At 42.8% G+C, this 18,575-nt stretch overlaps 1 protein-coding gene across 1 annotated transcript in view; it reads left to right on the top strand.

Moving 5' to 3' along the window:
* Nucleotides 1-315: 315 nt before the first annotated feature.
* Nucleotides 316-18,575, top strand: part of CHPT1 (choline phosphotransferase 1) — an 87,741-nt gene continuing 69,481 nt past the window's right edge. Inside the window, exon 1 of the mRNA XM_077472216.1 lies at nucleotides 316-637. Coding sequence (XP_077328342.1) covers nucleotides 395-637 — 243 coding nt within the window. The 5' untranslated portion in view covers nucleotides 316-394. The remainder of the gene's footprint in view (nucleotides 638-18,575) is intronic.

The raw sequence follows: 18,575 nt of genomic DNA, 5'->3' as shown, positions 1-18,575 counted from the left end.
TGCAGTGTATGGAGCACACTGACCCCTGAGGGGTTGGGGGGGAGCGGCCGAACCCTCAGGGGTAGAGCTGTGTAAAGAGCACACCGACCCCTCAGGGGGAGCGTTCTGCACGGAGCACGCAACTCCTCAGGGATAGTGATGTGTACAGAGCACGCAACCCCTTGGGAAGCAATGTTTATGAAGCACGCCGACCCCTCACGGAGAGCAATGTGTACAGAGCACGTAACCCCTCAGGGGGAGCGTTGTGGACGGCGCGCTGTGTGTGTGTTGTTGTCTCGGGCTTCCTCGGTCTTCCGGGATGAAGTTCCCTAGTCCGGCCCCCTGAACTTTAGGGCGGCGGAAGGGAGTTGCTGTCCCGGACAGACAGGAAGGAGAGCCGGGTGGGGAGAAGAGGATGGCGGCCGTCCTGTGTTTCCCGGAGCCCCTGACTGCCCTGCAGCTGAAGCGGCTGGAGGAACACAAGTACAGCGCCCAGGGTCGCTCTCTGCTGGAGCCCCTCATGCAGGTCTATTGGAACTGGCTGGTGGAGAAGGTTCCCCTATGGGTGGCCCCCAACACTATCACCATGGTGGGGCTCATCATGAATGTACTGACCACCCTCGTCATAACCTACTACTGCCCCACCGCCACCGAGGAGGTGAGTTGTCACCTGTGTGTAGTGGGCGCAGTGCCAGGCCGGCAGCTTCTCTGTTCTATTATATTACAGGGGCAGCGATCGTTGCCCCATGGACTGTCCTCACCTACACACAGGACTTTCTGATCACTTCATTTGTCTTCCTATAGACACACTGACAGCACTGATTACATTCGGTGCATGCTTGTTCTTATGGACTACACCGATCAGCCATAAGATTCCGGCCACTGACAGGTTAGGTGAATAACATTGATTATCATGTGACAATGACACTTGGATATAGGTGAGATATATTAGGCAGAAAATGAATCTAGGTTCACGCTTGTGCCAGTCCTGCATGCCACATTTGCATGGGCACCAATCAGGCTGCTGTACCTGGGGGAAAAAAAAATGCTAATTTTCTCTGCTGTTTTTATTTTTTGCGCTATAAACAAGAAGATTGACAATTTTGAAAAAAATATATTTTTTACTTTCTGCTATAAAACATATGCAATAAAGCAATCAAATGTCTTCATCAGTTTAGGCCAATATGTATACTGCTACGTATTTTTGGTAAAAAAAAAAAAAAAAGTCGATCATTCATTCATTCAGCCTGCCATACTTGGTTTGAATCTCAGCCAGAGATTCGAGCCGTCTATGGCCAGCTTAAAGCGGAGTTCCACCCAAAAAATTTCCTTCTGCTTTAAGTGTAGGTGACCCCCTGACATGCCACATTTGACATGTCATTTTTTGGGGGAGGAGTGGGTACCCTGTTTTTTTTATGGGAATGCAGCTCCCTCTTCCTCCTCTGTCTCCGCAGCGTGGTAAGGAAGTTTACTTCTCTCCCTTCCCTCCCTGCAATCTTCTGGGACACTTCACAAGTCCCAGAAGATTGCCCGGCCATTCACAACACGCAGTGCGCGCCCGGCTGTGAAGCCACAGCTAGGCGCCCACAGTTAGAATGCCTGCGCCTCGGAAAGGAGCGAGGCTTCCTGCATCCACATCGCTGGACCGTGGAACAGGTGAGTGTCTGATTATTAAAAGTCAGCAGCTACGCTTTTTGTAGCTGATGACTTTTAAATGGGTGGAACTCCGCTTTAAGGAAGGAAACAGGGGCGTTGCTAGGTCTAGAAAAGATCTGGGGCTAGAGCCCATAGCAGGGTAGTAAAGAAAGTCATACGCTTGGACGGGCATAAACATGTATATATCCCCAGCGAGCCCCCCACTTACATCAGGATCCCCAGCGAGCCCCCCACTTACATCAGGATCCCCAGCGAGCCCCCCACTTACATCAGGATCCCCAGCGAGCCCCCCACTTACATCAGGATCCCCAGCGAGCCCCCCACTTACATCAGGGTTCCCAGCGAGCCCCCCACTTGCATCAGGGTTCTCAGCGAGCCTCCCCCTTAAATCAGGATCCCCAGAGAGCTTCTCCTCCCCTTGAGAACCCCTGTAGGCCAATTCAATAGATGAGTTACTGTGGCTCATATTGCTGAAAAAGTTCATGCTGGTTTCAATAGAAAGGTGTCGGAGCACACAGCACATCACAGTTTTTACATATGGGGCTGCTTAGCCGTAGGCCAGTCAGGGTGCCAATGCCCACCTGTGTCCACAGCCAAAAACACCTACAATGGGCACATGAGCATCAGAACAAGACCATGGGCCTTAAGAAAACATTTTGTCAGCCCTTCAGGACTCCAAGTGCCCAACGTTGATATACATATATTGTCCTTAGGCACATTTGATAACATTTTGTAGCAGAGCTCCCAGCAACGTTCTGAGTGAACATTTCAGACTGCTCACTGTGATTTGTCATGCTGACAACTAGTCACCACAGGACACAATAGTGACAAGGGGTCACCAGAGGGAACAGGTGGCAGTCACTGCACCATTATGCCCCGTACACACGATTCGAAAATCGTACGGAAAATTCCGCATTCGAATCGATCGTACGATAATCGGATCATTGGTACAGAGCTTTCGAGAGCTAATCGGGACAGTTTATCCGATATTATTCTATCGGACATGCGTGGAAATTTTTTTCGTATGATATCAGATCGTACCATTTTCGTTTAATCAGTACGGCTGTCGTTTCGAAAATGCAATACAAATGCATTACAACACATGACATCACTTCCGAATTTTTATTCTGTCGTACGAAAATTTTCGTGACTTTAAAAAACACATCAGATTCTACGTAAGATTAGCATGCAAAAAAAAAAAAAAACGGACGATGATTCATCCGATAATCTCATTGTGTGTACGGGGCATATCTGGAGCATTCGATTCTGCTGTTTCAGCTAGTGTGGAAGAAATGGTGTTGGGATTAGGTGAGTGTACCAGCAAGGGATCTCTAATGTTATATGACCCAAATAACACTTGTTTTGTTACATTGTATTGAAGATGCTGCAGATTTTCCTTGTATGCTTGTTTTCTTATAGCTGTGGTTTTGTTGTCACATTGGCCATATGCTATGGTAGTTATTCTTGTTTGTTGGTGATGGAGACTTGCTTGGCCAGTCTTCATAGTCTGTTCAGCTCAATGTTTGCCTTGTTTGTTGTCACCTGCTAATGTGTCAATCTGCCAGCTCAGCATTAGGAAACTTCATGACACAACAGATCGTTTTTCAGGAAGAATCTCAAATTATTTTCAGTCTGTTTTTTTTTTATTTTTTTTGTGTCTTTGCACTGCCATCTTCTTATAAGATCTATAGATTGCTGGGTTTAGTGAATTGATGAGCACCAACTTCAGTACAGAACCACGTTCATATAATTCAGGATAGGGAACCTAGCTCATGCAACATGGTGTGAATAGGGCTAAAATCAATGATTGTATAAAGCTGGCCATAGAGAGAATTTTGAAAGCAAACTCTTGGGAAAAGTTTTAAGAAAATTCTTACGAAAGTTCTAAGAATGGTCAAATGTCAATTAAAAGATTTTGGTTCCTTTGTATGTGTAGGATTCAGCCATAAAATGTACCAAATTTCAGGCTGCATTCACACCTGAGTATTTTCAGCTCATAAAACGCCTGAAAAACGCACAAGCAAAATCTTATTTATTTCAATGGCACCTGTTCACATCTGAGTGTTTTGTCACCTGACGCAAAACGCCCTAAGCTCAAAAAAGAACATGCACTTCTTTGGGGCAGATTACAGGCGTTTTTCTGCCTTTTACATTTCTGAACAAAATCGTGGCAAAAAAGGTGGCAAAATCGTGATATGATGACACTGTATTGCAATTGTGACAGTATGTGAAAAAACCCAAATTAGTTCATTTTTATTTTCAAAAAATTGTGACAAAATTTATAAAAAATCACCATGCCTATGACTAAATACTTTGTCTACCTGTATACTTTTCTAAAAGGGGTCATTTGGGGGGTATTTGTGCAGCCCTTTCATTTTTAGGGCCTCAAGAAATGAGATAGGAAGTCAGTACGTAAGGACTGATCAATGTTCAAATATACAGGTGCATCTTGTAAAATTTGAATATCATCAAAAAGTTAATTTTATTTCAGTAATTCAATTCAAAAAGTGAAATTCTTATATAGATATGTTACACACAACGTGATATCTCAAGCATTTCATTCTTTTAAATCTGATGTTTATGGCTTAGAGCTAGTGAAAACCCCAAATTCTGTATCTCAGAAAACTAAAATATTACAGAAGACCAATAAAAAAAAAAAAAAAAAAAGTTTTTAATATAGAAATGTTGGCTTATTGAAGAGTATGTCCCAGTACAGTATAGTATGCACTATACCAATACTTGATCTGGATCCTTTTGGATGAATTAATGCATCAATTCGGTGTGGCATATAGGCACTGCTGAGGTGTTATGGAAGGCCAGGTTTCCTTGATCGTGTCTTTCTGCTCTTAACAATACCCCACAGAGCCTCTATGGGGTTTAAGTCAGGCGGATTTGCTGGCCAATCAAGCACAGCGATACCATAATCATTAAAGCAGGTATTAATACTTTTGGCAATGTGGTCAGGTGGCAAGTCTGGCTGGAAAATGAAATCAGCATCTCCATAAAGCTGGTCAGCAGAGGGAAGCGCATGAAGTGCGCTAGAATTTCCGGCTAGAGGGCTGCGCTGACTTTGGACTTGATAAAACACACTGCTGCCCACACTGCCAAGTGTACCAATACCTGGTTTAACGATCATGGTGCTTGATTTGCCAGTAAACTCACCTGACCTAAACCTCATAGAGAATCCGTGACGTATTGTCAAGAGGAAGGTGAGACACCAGACCCAACAATGCAGATGAGCTGAAAGCCGCTATCAAAATTTTGAAACAGAAACTTGAAAAACATGTTTTTTCAAAAATGTAGTTTTTTTTCTGTTTATATAGCAATAAATAAAAAAACAGCAGTGATTTAAATACTGCCAAAATAAATCTCTGAAAAAAGTGATATAGGCTTCTTTTGGGTACCGTGCAATTACCAAGTAGTAAAAGTAGTGCAGTGCTGAATAGCAAAAAAAAAGGCCTGGTTACGAAGGGGGTAAAACCTTTCAGAGCTCAAGTGGTTAAGAAATTGACCATTTTTTGGCTTCCATTTAAGGTTATGTTCAGGACAGTGACAGAATGAATCAATATGCCCACGATTACAGGTTTCAAAGGTTAGCTTAGTGGGAAGTGTAGCTGAGGCATGAGTTTGTAGTGCCCTTTGATGACTGGGGGAAGGGTCAATCCTCTTAAGCAAGCAAGAAGAGTCAGGTACAGATAACTAATGAATGCTACTACTGTTTTTCAAGGGTTTGCAGTTATTCTGAGGGCTCAGAGCTTGTTTAAAGTGGTAGTAAACCGCTGCGGAAAAAAACAAAACAAAACGCTAGCAAGACAATGCAATAATGTGCTAGTATGTATTTCATACTAACACATTATGAAATATTTGCCTTAGAACGAAGCCCTTCCAGCGGTGCCCGCTCACTGCTGAGAGGACTGACATCTTCCCCTGGCCTTTCTGCCAGGTTCGCAGTCTAAGCCGAGATGACATCACTCCCGTGCATGCGTGCAGGAGCCCTGGGTTCCGGCAAGAAGCTCTGAATGATGTCAGCGGCTGCATGAAGGGTGAATATCTCCTAAACTGTGCATATTTAGGAGATATTAATTTTACCTACAGGTAAAATAAAACCTATGTGGCTCACGGCCAAAGTTAAAAAAGCTATAAACTATAAGAAAAGAGCTTTTAAAAAATATAAAAATGGAGGAAGACTAGTGTCATTTAACCACTTCAGCCCCAGAGGATTTTACCCCCTTCCTTACCAGAGCACTTTTTGCGATTTGGCCTTGCTTCGCTTTAACTGACAATTGCGCGGTCGTGCGACGTTGCACCCAAACAAAATTTGTCATCCTTTTTTCCACAAATAGAGATTTATTTTGATGGTATTTGATCACCTCTGCCGTTTTTATTTTTTGTGCTATAAACAAAAAAAAGAGCGACAATTTTGAAAAAAAACACAATTTTTTTACTTTTTGCTATAATAAATATCCCATTTAAAAAAAAAAAAAAAAAAGCTTTTCCCCAGTTTAGGCCAATAAGTATTCTTCTACGTATTTTTGGTAAAAAATTTTTTTTGCAATTAGCGATTATTGATTGGTTTGTGCAAAAGTTCTAGCATCTATAAAATAGGGGATAGATTTATGGCTTTTTTTTTTTTTTGCATGACATGCAACATTATGGCGGACACGTCGGACACTTTTTCCACATTTTTGGGACCATTCACATTTACACAGTGATCGTTGCTATAAAATTGCACTGATTACTGTGTAAATGTGACTGACAGGGAAGGGGTTAACACCAGGGGGCACTGCAGGGGTTAATATGTTCCCTATGGGAGTGATTCTAACTGTGGGGGAGGGGACTCACAAGGGGAGGAGACCGATCAGTGTTCCTCTGTACTGGGAACACACCATCGATCTCCTCTCCTCTGACAGCATGTGGATCTGTGTGTTTACATAGACAGATCTGCAGTCCTGCTGTGTTTCCGCGCAATCGTGGGTGCCCGGCGGACATCGCGGCCGCCGGGCACACGCACCGGGTCCTGAGCGATGCTGCGGGTGCGCGCGCGCCCCCTAGACGGCTGGGAATAAGGGGACGTCGTATGACGCCCACCCAGGATGGGAGATCCCATCTGTGGGCGTCAGATGGCTGAAGTGGTTAAATGTTACAAAGAATATAACAGAATATGTAAAAAGGAAATCAAGGGTGCAAACATTCAAAACAAAAGACAGATTGCAAAAGATAGTAGGACAAACACCAAAAAATTCTTCAAATATATTAATAGTAAAAAGGTCAGGTTTGAGCATGTAGGCCCTTTACAAAATAATCTGGAGTGGGTGACTGGGGACAAAGAGAAGGCTAATTTATTAAATACTTTCTTCAGCTCTGTGTACACAAAGAAGCATGGAGGAGCTCGTCTCCATAATGGGGGTGGTAGTGACACAGCCCCAAATCCACAATGGCTCAAAAGTGATATGGTCCAGAAATATTTGGACAGAATAAAGGTGGCTAAAGCACCTGGACCTGATGGCATCCACCCACGGATCCTAAAAGAATTGAGCTCTGTCATTTCAAAGCCATTGTATCTAATTTTTAGGGACTCATTAATGACAGGAATAGTACCACTGGATTGGCGCAGGGCCAATGTGGTGCCTATATTTAAAAAGGAACAAAGTCTTTACCAAGTAACTATAGACCTGTTTGTTTAACTTCTATAGTTGGGAAGATACTGGAGGGATTAATAAAAGACCACATAGACGAGTTCTTGCAGGAAAAAAATATTTTGAGCAACAGACAGCATGGATTCATGAAGGACAGAAGTTGTCAGACAAACCTGATTTCTTTTTATGAGGAGGTAAGTAAAGCCTTGGACAGAGGGGTGGTGGTGGACGTGGTATACTTGGATTTTGCAAAAGCATTCGATACAGTTCTGCACACACGGCTCATGTGTAAGGTAAAGTCTACAGGTTTGGAAATATCAGCTTGTAAATGGATAGAAAACTGGCTAAAAGACAGAATTCAGAGAGTCGTGGTTAATGATTCTTACTCTGAATGGTCTAAGATTATCAGTGGTGTACCCCAAGGTTCAGTGCTGGGACCCTTACTTTTTAATATCTTTATAAATGATATTGGGTCTGGGATCAAAAGTAACATTTCCATCTTTGCAGATGACACCAAGCTATGCAGTGGAATAACGTCCTTACAGGATGTCTCCAATTTACAAGATGGCCTCAATGCTCTGTCTAATTGGGCGACTATGTGGCAGATGAGGTTTAATGTTGAGAAATGTAAATTGTGCACTTGGGGGCTAATAATATGCATGTATCATACATGCTAGGGGGAGTACAACTGGGGGGGATCCATAGTGGAGAAGGATCTGGGGGTTTTGGTAGATCATAAGCTCAATAATAGCATGCAATGCCAAGCTGCGGTTTACAAAGTGAGCAAAGTCCTGTATTAAGAGAGGTATGTACTCCAGAGAGAGAGATATAATTTTGCCCCTGTTCAAATCATTAGTAAGACCTCATCTGGAATATGCAGTGGAGAAAGTGCAGAGAAGAACAACCAAACTGATAAGAGGCATGGAGGAACTCCGCTATGAGGAAAGATTAGAGGAACTGAATTTATTCTCTCTTGATAAGAGGAGATTAAGGGGGGATATGATCAACATGTACAAATATATAAGAGGCCCATATAGTGAACTTGTTGTTGAGTTATTCACTTTACAGTCAACAAAGAGGACAAAGGGGCATTCTTTACGTCTAGAGGAAAAGAGATTTCATCTTCAAATAAGGAATGGTTGGTTTCTTCACAGTAAGAGCTGTGAAAATGTGGAATAGACTCCCTCCAGAGGTGATTCTGGCTAGCTAAGTAGATTGCTTTAAGAAGGGCCTGGATTATTTCCTAAGTGTACATAATATAACTGGGTACTAACATTTATAGGTAACGGTGATCCGGGGAAAATCTGATTGCCTTTCGGGGGATCAGGAAGGAATTTGTTCCCCTGATTTAGCAAATTGGATCATGCTCTGCTGTTTTTTTTTTGCCTTCTTCTGGATCAACTGTGGGTATATGGCATTGTATGATATTATTATTATTTTTTTGTGGTTGAACTGGATGGACTTGTCCTTTTTTTCAGCCTGACTAACTATGTAACTATGTTATCCTTATTATAGGCTTACCTATAGGTAAAAATAACAAAACGGGCTTTACTAGCGCTTTGAGTGGACTTGTGCTTCTCCTGTGTAGAGTAAAGCAACAAGTTTACCTTAACCACTTAAGGACCGGATTTGCCCCCTTAATGACCAGGGCATTTTTTTTTGCGATATGGCACTGCGTCGCTTTAACTGACAATTGCGCGGTCGTGCGGTGCTGTACCCAAACAAAATGTATGTCATTTTTTCCCCACAAATAGAGCTTTCTTTTGGAGGTATTTGATCACCTCCTGCGGTTTTTATTTTTTTGTACTAAAGACCAAAACAAAAAAAGACCAACAATTTTATTAAAAAGAAAAAATATATAATATATATATTTTTTTTTTTTAAACTTTTTGCTATAATAAATATCCCCCAAAAAAAAGTCTTCCTCAGTTTAGGCCTATATGTATTTTTCTACATTTTTGGTAAAAAAAAATGCAAAAAGTTTATAGCATCTACAAAATAGGGAATATATTTATGGTATTTTTATAAATTTTTTATTTTTTTTTACTAGTTATGGTGGTCTGCAATTTTTGGTGGGACTGCAACATTGCGGCAGACCAGACGCTTTTTTGGGATCATTGACATTTATACAGCGATCAGATCAAAAAATAGCCACTGATTACTGTAGAAATGTCATTAGCTGGGAAGGCGTTAACACTAGGGGGGTCAAGGGGTTAAATGTGTGTCCTAGGGAGTGTTTCTAACTGGGGGGGTGGGACTGCCTGGAGGAGGAGACCTATCAATGCCCATAACCAGTATGAACAGCAGATCTGTCTCCTCTCTCCTGAGAGAATGGAGATTTGTCTGATTTCATTGACAGAACTCTGTTCTTTTTCTCTCAGAAGCAATTGTGGGTGCCCAACGGACATCGCGCCTGACCGGGCATGCGCATCGGCTCCGTTGTCATGCCCCCCTAGTGGTCTTAAAGCAGCCCACAGCGATTTACCCAGGGGAGCCAACTTGCCGCAGTATAACTATAAGTGGTTAAAGTAGTATTAAGGCCTGGTTCACACTTGTGTGCTTTTTATGTGCGTTTTGCAGCCCATATAAATGCATGTCATGAAAATACATTGACTTTAACCACTTTCAGACCGGACCAATTTGCTGGTCAAAGACCAGACCACTTTTTGCGATTCGGCACTGTGTCGCTTTAACTGACAATTGCGCGGTCGTGCGACGTGGCTCCCAAACAAAATTAACGTCCTTTTTTTCCCACAAATAGAGCTTTCTTTTGGTGGTATTTGATCACCCCTGCGGTTTTTATTTTTTGCGCTATAAACAAAAATAGAGCGATAATTTTGAAAAAAACGCATTATTTTTTACTTTTTGTAATAATAAATATCCCCCAAAAATATATAAAAAAACATTTTTTTCCCTCAGTTTAGGCCGATACGTATTCTTCTACATATTTTTGGTAAAAAAAATCGCAATAAGCGATTATTGATTGGTTTGCGCAAAAGTTATAGCGTTTACAAAATAGGGATAGTTTTATAGCATTTTTATTAATAATTTTTTATTTATTTTTTTACTAGTAATGGCGGCGATCTGCGATTTTTTTATTGTGACTGCGACATTGTGGGGGACCCATCGGACATTTTTGACACATTTTTGGGACCATTGTCATTTATACAGTAATCACTGCTATATAAATGCAGTGATTCCTGTGTAAATGACACTGGCAGTGAAAGGGTTAACCAGTGGGTGGCAGTGTAGGGGTTAAGTGTTCCTAGGGGTGTGTTACTAACTGTGGGGGGGTTGGGCTGTCATTTAGTGTACACTGATCTCTGCTCCAATCACATGGAGCAGAGATCAGCGTCACTAGTTGCTAGGCAGAATGGGACAATGTTGTTTATACAGCATTTCCTCCATTCGGCCGCTTCGTGAGACGATCGCGGGGATGCCCTCGGCGATCGAGTCCGCGGGTCCCGCGACCGGACTCACGGGGGTCCCGACCAGCGCGGGAGCGCGCCACCGGCGGCGCGCTCCCGATGGCACGGCGGCAACAAATATTGGACGTACATGTACGCCAATATGCCTGCCCGTGCCATTCTGTCGACGTACATCGTCGTGCGCTGGTCGGGAAGTGGTTAATAAAGCCATTCACAGCTGCCCACTGCATTGTTAGGCTACATTCACACCAGAGCATAGCGATTTTCAAGTCTTTTTCTTTGAGTTTTGCAAGCATACACAAGCACTAAAACTAAAAACCTAATATTGCACAACCATCCCTACTTGTATATTTCTCTTTCTTTAACCACTTAGCGCCCATACTACGTCTATTGACGTCATGGGCTTTCGGTGGTTATATCTGAATGATGCCTGAGGCCACAGACCTCATTCAGATATCGGCGTTTTCAGCCGGCGATTCCCTGCACCATAAGAATGATCATAGCGGCTGTTTCGCCACTTGATCGTTCTTACAGGCGACGGGAAGTTACCATCGAGATTTCCGGCGGACCAGATCGTCCCCGGAGTCTCTATGATCGTTCGGAGGCCAGGCGCAATGTTATGACATCACGCCCGGCCTCGGTATTCAAATTAATGGCGCCGATTTGGCTAGGAAGCCAGGATCTTCTTCTTTTTTTTTTTTTTTTATTCCCAGCCTAGAGGTGAGATATGGGGTCTTATTGACCTTTAGCATCCACCTCACATATCCAAAAGGCTTGTGTATTTGACCCAATAGAATGCAAGAAAAAAATATTTTAAAATAGTAAAAAATACGGTGTGGTTCCCCTCTTATAACCAAGTTCAAGTGAGGTAGTGGACAAAAGAAGGGGTATGTATAGTCCACAAATTGCATTATCAGGGATTTCTTCCAAGAGATACTCTTATGGATGACCACAAATTGTAATAGCTGGTATATATGTGCAGTGTATACTTTGTTATATAAGAGTGTATTCTCCAATAGCTGTTACCCGGAGGACCTCCCTCACACTGTACTAGATCCACCTGGTAGCATGTGGCAATAGTGGCCTGTTCATAGGCTCCACTTTGACTATTTTATATACATTTACCTGCTTTTTTTCTAGCCTATTGAAGTCTGGTAGCACATGAAAACGCATGTAAAATGCCCTAAAAAGCACGTTCAAGAACAAAAACACAAGGAAAAATGCATGACAGTGGAAGCAGAGAGATGTGAACTGAGCCCTAAAGGATAAGTTCACCTTTAAGTAACCTGTTACACCTGTATTCAGGGTGTAACATCTTACTAATGCAGCAGCCTTGCACCCCCTCGATCCTCCATTGTGACAGTGTGCAAGGGATCTTCTCCCACAGTCACAATTTAAAAACAGTGCGGCAGTGCAGGGCTCTGCCCATACAGCCACATCATTCATTCGCAGAGTTTTATAAATGAACGAATACAAGTCTTGTCAGCCCTTGCTGCAGATGGCTTGTAGTTCTCAATGAACTACCAGGGAGCTTATCAGCACCCTCATAATTCACTGACACTTCCTATAGCTGAGAATCGGCAGCCCTGTGTAATCAACTACAGAGATCAAGTTTTTCCTTACTCCTGGCAGTGAAGGAGTCATGGGTAGTGAAGGAAAGGGATGTATTAGATGCTTTGTGGATGTGGTGAGGGTAATGGGCTTCAAGCTGAACTCCAACCTTGCATTCAGTCTTGCACAGTTGTAGGGTAATCTTCTGTTCTGAAAGAGATTTCGCTGCACACTGTAGGCTTCTCACAGCATGCATTGGATTTTGATTAATTTATCACAGGTAGGCATTATTTAGGGTGGTCTGTATGCAAATGCAGTCTGCATAAGAATATCCACTGCTCCAGGCAGGCATCCACCCATTAAGGTATTTTGATATTTGCATAACTCTGAGGGCTCTTTAGAGGAGTACTGTGACAAGGTGCTGTGATGTTTTCAATAAGCTATGTATGGCACCCTGCAGGCCCCTCCCACTAGCCATGCATTGCGTAGGAACCACGGAAACCCACTGATGATGTCATTTGATCTAAAATAAGGTATGTAATTAAACGGGTTTAAATAAAAATGTGGATAGAAATATCACTGCGCAACCCTTAAAAAAATAATGAAAAAGCAGCTACACCAGAATGTGACAAATATTCGAATAAAGTGCTGAAGAAAAATGTAGCATTAAAAAAATGTGGAAACATAATATTAAATGCTGAAATAGGATAAGACCATATAGAAAATAGTGCTATAGCCACAATCCTAGAGAAAATGCATGATATAAGGTGCAGTCCAACTGTGAAATAATGATCTCCTGATGAGAAATTAGTCCAAAACAAGTGAATCCTTACAGTGAGAAGAGGTTTATGCACTCTTACCGAAATGGATGGATACGAATGTCGTACGACACCGAATCAAACGAGCATGAATATTCCAATGGATGTATTCTCCCAAGTGGAACCAGGAATTCAGTGGCGTCTCCATGGTATCCAACGAATGTGGGTAATCGTGCTCCGCCAATGATAAAAACCACTCTTATTCAATCATAACATATAGAAAGAGGGAATACTCCAATGGTGCAGGTCAAAAAAAATTATTTATTTTATTAAACCAAGTATAAAAATATTGTAAAAAGTTTTTAATAAAAATGTTATTAGAATGTTGATGAGGAAAGGAATAGAAGAACCAGAGGAGCCTAATATCCGCAGATTAAACTTCATCTTTAAAAGTGAACCTGTTGATTTGCCCTGCTTGTGCAGGTTTATTTTAATTCGAAGGGACTTTCCAGCTTGCTTGTTTTTTTCAAACAATGTAGGAGTGCCCCAAGAGAATAAATATGTATTTAACCACTTGCAGACCACCCACAGTACATTTACTGTGGGCGGACGGCACAGGCAAGCTGGATGAGGCACATGTACCTCATCCACCTTGGAGTGTGCAGCGCGCCACTCCAGCGACCGATGTGTACACTGGACAAAGCGGATTGGGGCTCCCGGTACTCAGCTGCTATGAGTGGCCTGGGGAATCATGTGATTGCGAACACAATGTCAACAGCTTAACAGTGCTTCTTATACAGTGATGGTGGGATTGGCCCTCAGCTATCACATGGTACCTGAGCCAATCACCTCGCCCTGTGTCTTGTGATTATCTGTAGCCAATCACAGATCACTAGTAATCACAGCTGTTATGAATTAAACCCATCAAAACATTTCTGTTACAGTGATCATTAGTGGAATGGCAACAAAAACAAATAAAATTATGATGAATGTATGTTAAAAAAAAAAAAGAGGAAAACCATGTTAAAGAAATTAATGATTTAATTTTTTTTTCTTTCCATGCTGTTGCCTGTCAATTTCCCTGATCACTGCCACACCAGTCATATGATGGTGCTGCACTGCGCTGGCGACAGTATGGTAGAAAAAAAAATGTCTTAATTTTCTAAAAAATTGTGACAAAAAATTACAACTTCAAAAAACTTGCCATGCCTCTGCCTACATACTTCAGACTGTCTACTTTCCAAAAAGGGGTAATTTGGGGGGAATTCGTATTGTCCTGGCATTTTAAGGGCCTCAAGAAATGAGAGGCTGTCAACATTTATTTTATTTTTTTGTCAACATTTTCAAATATATATATCATAGTTTGTAGACTATATAGCTTTCACACAAATCAACGATTATACACTTATTGGAATTTTTATATTTTTTACCAAAGACATGTAGCAGAATACATTTTGGCCTAAATGTATGAAGAAATTCGATTGTATTGGATATGTTTTATAACTGAAGTGGAAAATTTAATCTTTCTTTTTTTTAAAAATTGTCGGTCTTTTTTTGTTTTTATCACAAACAAAAAAAGTGTTGATTAAATCATACCAAAAAAAGTTATATTTGTGTGAGAAAATTGAAATAAATTGGGGCGTGGCCTGGCATGCAGCGCAGATGGCAGCATAGAGACAGAGCTCCGCTCTTCCCGCATCCTCACAGCCACACACTGACCGCTCCGATCCAGATAATGGGCAAATCAAACAGATCCCAATGCCGGCTTGTCAGCTAAGAACTCACCTGCAGTACAGAGATCTCACAGTATACCGGATCTTTTCACATCTCGGCATCAGACGGCTCGGGGCTCCAAGGCTTCCAAGATGGCGCAGGACGACCACGAGGACAACTACAGTGAGGACTCGCAGGCAGCATCAGAGGATCTGGTAAGACACCACTCCTCTCCCAATCAGCCCTTGACATATGCTGATATGTCAGCATTCATTGCTGACATAAAGGATGCTTTTTCCTCTGTCATCACTGAATTAAAAGCAGACGTGCTGGCTCTGAATGAGAGAACACACATTGAGCGCTCGGCACAGACGAGAGATAAAGCAGTCACTAGACTGGAGACTGTCTCAGAGGCACACACGGCCCAATTGATAGCAGTCAACCTACACTTAGAAGATTTGGACAATAGGGGCAGGCGGCATAATATTTGGGGGAGGAAGATACCGGAGGCAGTCTCACCAGAACAGATCGTCCCAGCCCTAACGTCCATATTTAATACCTTGCTGGAGAGACCTGTGGACACTACCATTGACTTTGAGTGTGCCCAGGCCAAACGAATCGGCACCGCCCAGAGATGTGATATGTTGTGTCACAGATTACAAGCTTAAAGAGGACATTCTAGCACATGCTCCTCAAAATGAGCTGATCACCTTTAATGAGCAAACAATCACATTATTCCAAGATCTCTCTCCAATTACATTGAATAATTGCAGGGCTCTGTGTCCTTTACTGGAAACACAGAGAAACCATCACCTCACCTACAGATGGAAATTCCCTTTTGCCATGTCTTTCACGTCAGAAGGTGTGACACATACACTCAAAACCCCAGATGAGCTACCATCATTTTGCTCAGCTCTACAACTACCGCCTGTGGATTTACCCGATTGGTATTGAGAATTCTGGTTTCCGTCTGCGCCCAATAGCCCGCCGGTTTCGCCACATTCAACACCAACAAAACATGTGCCTAAAAAAAGGGAAATTTCAGAAGCAGCAAGGAGCTGAATCCATGAGACCTTCCCAAACATCCAGGAGCACAACAGCCAGAGAACACACCTGAGGTACCTAGGCAGTAGGATCTTCATTTTTGTCTTTCTTGACAAACTGCATTATGGAGGTACACACTGTTCCTGGATGAGGGGGCTATCACACCCTCTCGTACTCCCCTCCGGTTGAATTCTCCACTGAAAGCGGAGCCATTTTAAACGCCTGATTGCTACTTAGGCGGTCACCTGAAATCTGTTTCTTAAACCACCACTCCATGCCTCTGAGCTTCAACTGCACAGGTATGTGAACTTTGGGAGCTCAACATCACCGTGACTCCACCGCGCCCCCCCCCCCCCCCCCTCCTGGGGGCATTAGTGAACCGATATATAACTTGATGGCTCCCCATACCCATTGTTTGACCCATGGTTCAGTTGCATAATATGACTTATATAATACTGCACCACTTTAGAGATGCGCGCGTTTTGCCTCCGAGCTCCCCTTTTACCAAGGCTGAGCTGGTGGCAGTATGTGCTCACTCCAACATCCTTTTAAAGCTTGATTGCCTATCTGGATCCTTAATTTGTATGCTTAAAGTTATGCTTACTTTCAGTGTTACAGTTGTGTGTTTAACATTTTCCTATAGGTTGCGAGAGGGGAATGCTACATGTCTTTTACATAGACAGACTACTTGACACCCTAACCAACCCGCTAGTTACTCCCACGCACTCCACACTGTGCCTTATCTTGGGTGTTTCCACTGGGGGTTTTTTTTTTCTTTCCTTCCACCCAGTTTTTCTACAGTTTTTACAAACTGTGGGCACTAAGGTAGGCACAATCTGAGGAGCCCCTCTACAGTCTGTAGAGGTGTGCATTTGTGAATTTAATCCTCCTGCCTATTCAGGGGGGCCCCCTTCCCCTTTTTCCTCTTTTTTTTTTTTTTTTCCATCGGTGAGTAGAGACCCTCGCTTTCTTGCATAGACGCCCTAACTATAGGGGGCAAAAATGGCATACTCTCTAGGCAGATGCCCCACATTAATTTCACATAATCTCAGAGGCCTCAACATGCCAAAAAGATTGGTATCCCTACTAAGGGAACTGAAAAAAGCACAACCTACCTTTGTGTTTATACAAGAAACACACTTTTGCTCCCAATCAATAAAGTAAAACCTTTTGCTTCTCTGAAACAAGACTTGAGCTCCCCAAAATGCTTTACACATTGGACCTACCGTCAAATACATGACTACATCCACACTTCCCCAGACAAACTACAGCTAACTAGACAGACCACCCCCTTTGAAAATATCTGCCACTCTGGAACTCTGATAGCCAAATCCACCTCCCTAAGGCCGGGTTTACACCGCTGCGATGCGGGAACGCCGCGAATCCGCGGCGTTTTCCCGCATCGCATTACTCCCGCCGGCAGTTCACACTGCCCTATGCGGACGGCTGGGAGTGTCAATGATTTGTTAATGACACCCCCAGATCCGTCCGCATATCGCAGTGCGATCTGCCGACTCGCACAGGAATCGGATCGCATGGTGTGAACCCCCATGCGATCCGATTCTGTTGCGGACCAAAAAAGGGTCCCGTGCGAGTTTGCTGCGGGAGCGATGCGAATTCAGCCATACTATCTGTATGGCTGAACTCGCATCGCTACGGAGATCGGATGTGATTTGCGGTGCGAATCACATCCGGATCTCCCCCCGCAGCAGTGTGAACCCAGCCTTATGTACTCTTGGCTCCAAGGGGACAGAAGAGGGGAAATCCAGGGAGCAGGAGTACAGTGGGAAAAAGCTTTTGAAACAAACAATGGCGGCAAGCCTCAATTTTTGCTCATAAATGTTCCATTGGTACTAAATTGCAAGAAATGTCCTATAAAGTGCTTACACATTGGTATCCTATGCCCGTTAAGGTGAAAAAGTGGTACCCACTGTCCTCGGACTCTTGCTGGAGATGTGAACAAGATAAAGGTGCAGTGCTTCACATTTGGTGGGATTGCCCCACACGGAGTCCTTTCTGGAATAAAGTGTGTGACCTGATTAAATCCATTACAGACACAAAAATCTCTCTTACACCTATGTGTTGCATATTGCACATCGCGGATTGCTCTATGAAACGCTATAAAAAAATCTTTGACGGGACACCTACTGAATGCAGCAAAAATTTTGATCCCAAGGCATTGGAAGTCGAAAGAAGTCCCTAGTACTCTGACCAATACATGCAACTTGATACTGGTTGAGGCCTTTACGGTTTCTGGGACAATACCTTGTAGCACCGATGGTAGGTTAAATCCTGGTTTGAATATTCTTTAACCACTTACAGACCGGACCATTTTGCTGGTCAAAGACCAGACCACTTTTTGCGATTCGGCACTGCGTCGTTTTAACTGACAATTGCGCGGTCGTGCGACGTGGCTCCCAAACAAAATTGACGTCCTTTTTTTCCCACAAATAGAGCTTTCTTTTGGTGGTATTTGATCACCTCTGCGGTTTTTATTTTTTGCGCTATAAACAAAAATAGAGCGACAATTTTGAAAAAAACGCATTATTTTTTACTTTTTGTTATAATAAATATCCCCCAAAAATATATCAAAAAACATTTTTTTCCCTCAGTTTAGGCCGATACGTATTCTTCTACATATTTTTGGTAAAAAAAATCGCAATAAGCGATTGCTTTGCGCAAAAGTTATAGCGTTTACAAAATAGGGATCGTTTTATGGCATTTTTATTAATAATTTTTTATTATTTATTTTTTTACTAGTAATGGCGGCGATCAGCGATTTTTATTGTGACTGCGACATTGTGGCGGAC

Source organism: Lithobates pipiens, unplaced genomic scaffold (genome assembly GCF_037356315.1).
Source record: "Lithobates pipiens isolate NorthernLeopardFrog02 unplaced genomic scaffold, aLitPip1_a1.2 Scaffold_8, whole genome shotgun sequence".
Taxonomy (NCBI): Eukaryota; Metazoa; Chordata; class Amphibia; order Anura; family Ranidae; genus Lithobates; species Lithobates pipiens.
The sequence above is the reverse complement of the archived record's forward strand: the minus strand, read 5'-3'. Positions and strand labels throughout refer to the sequence as shown.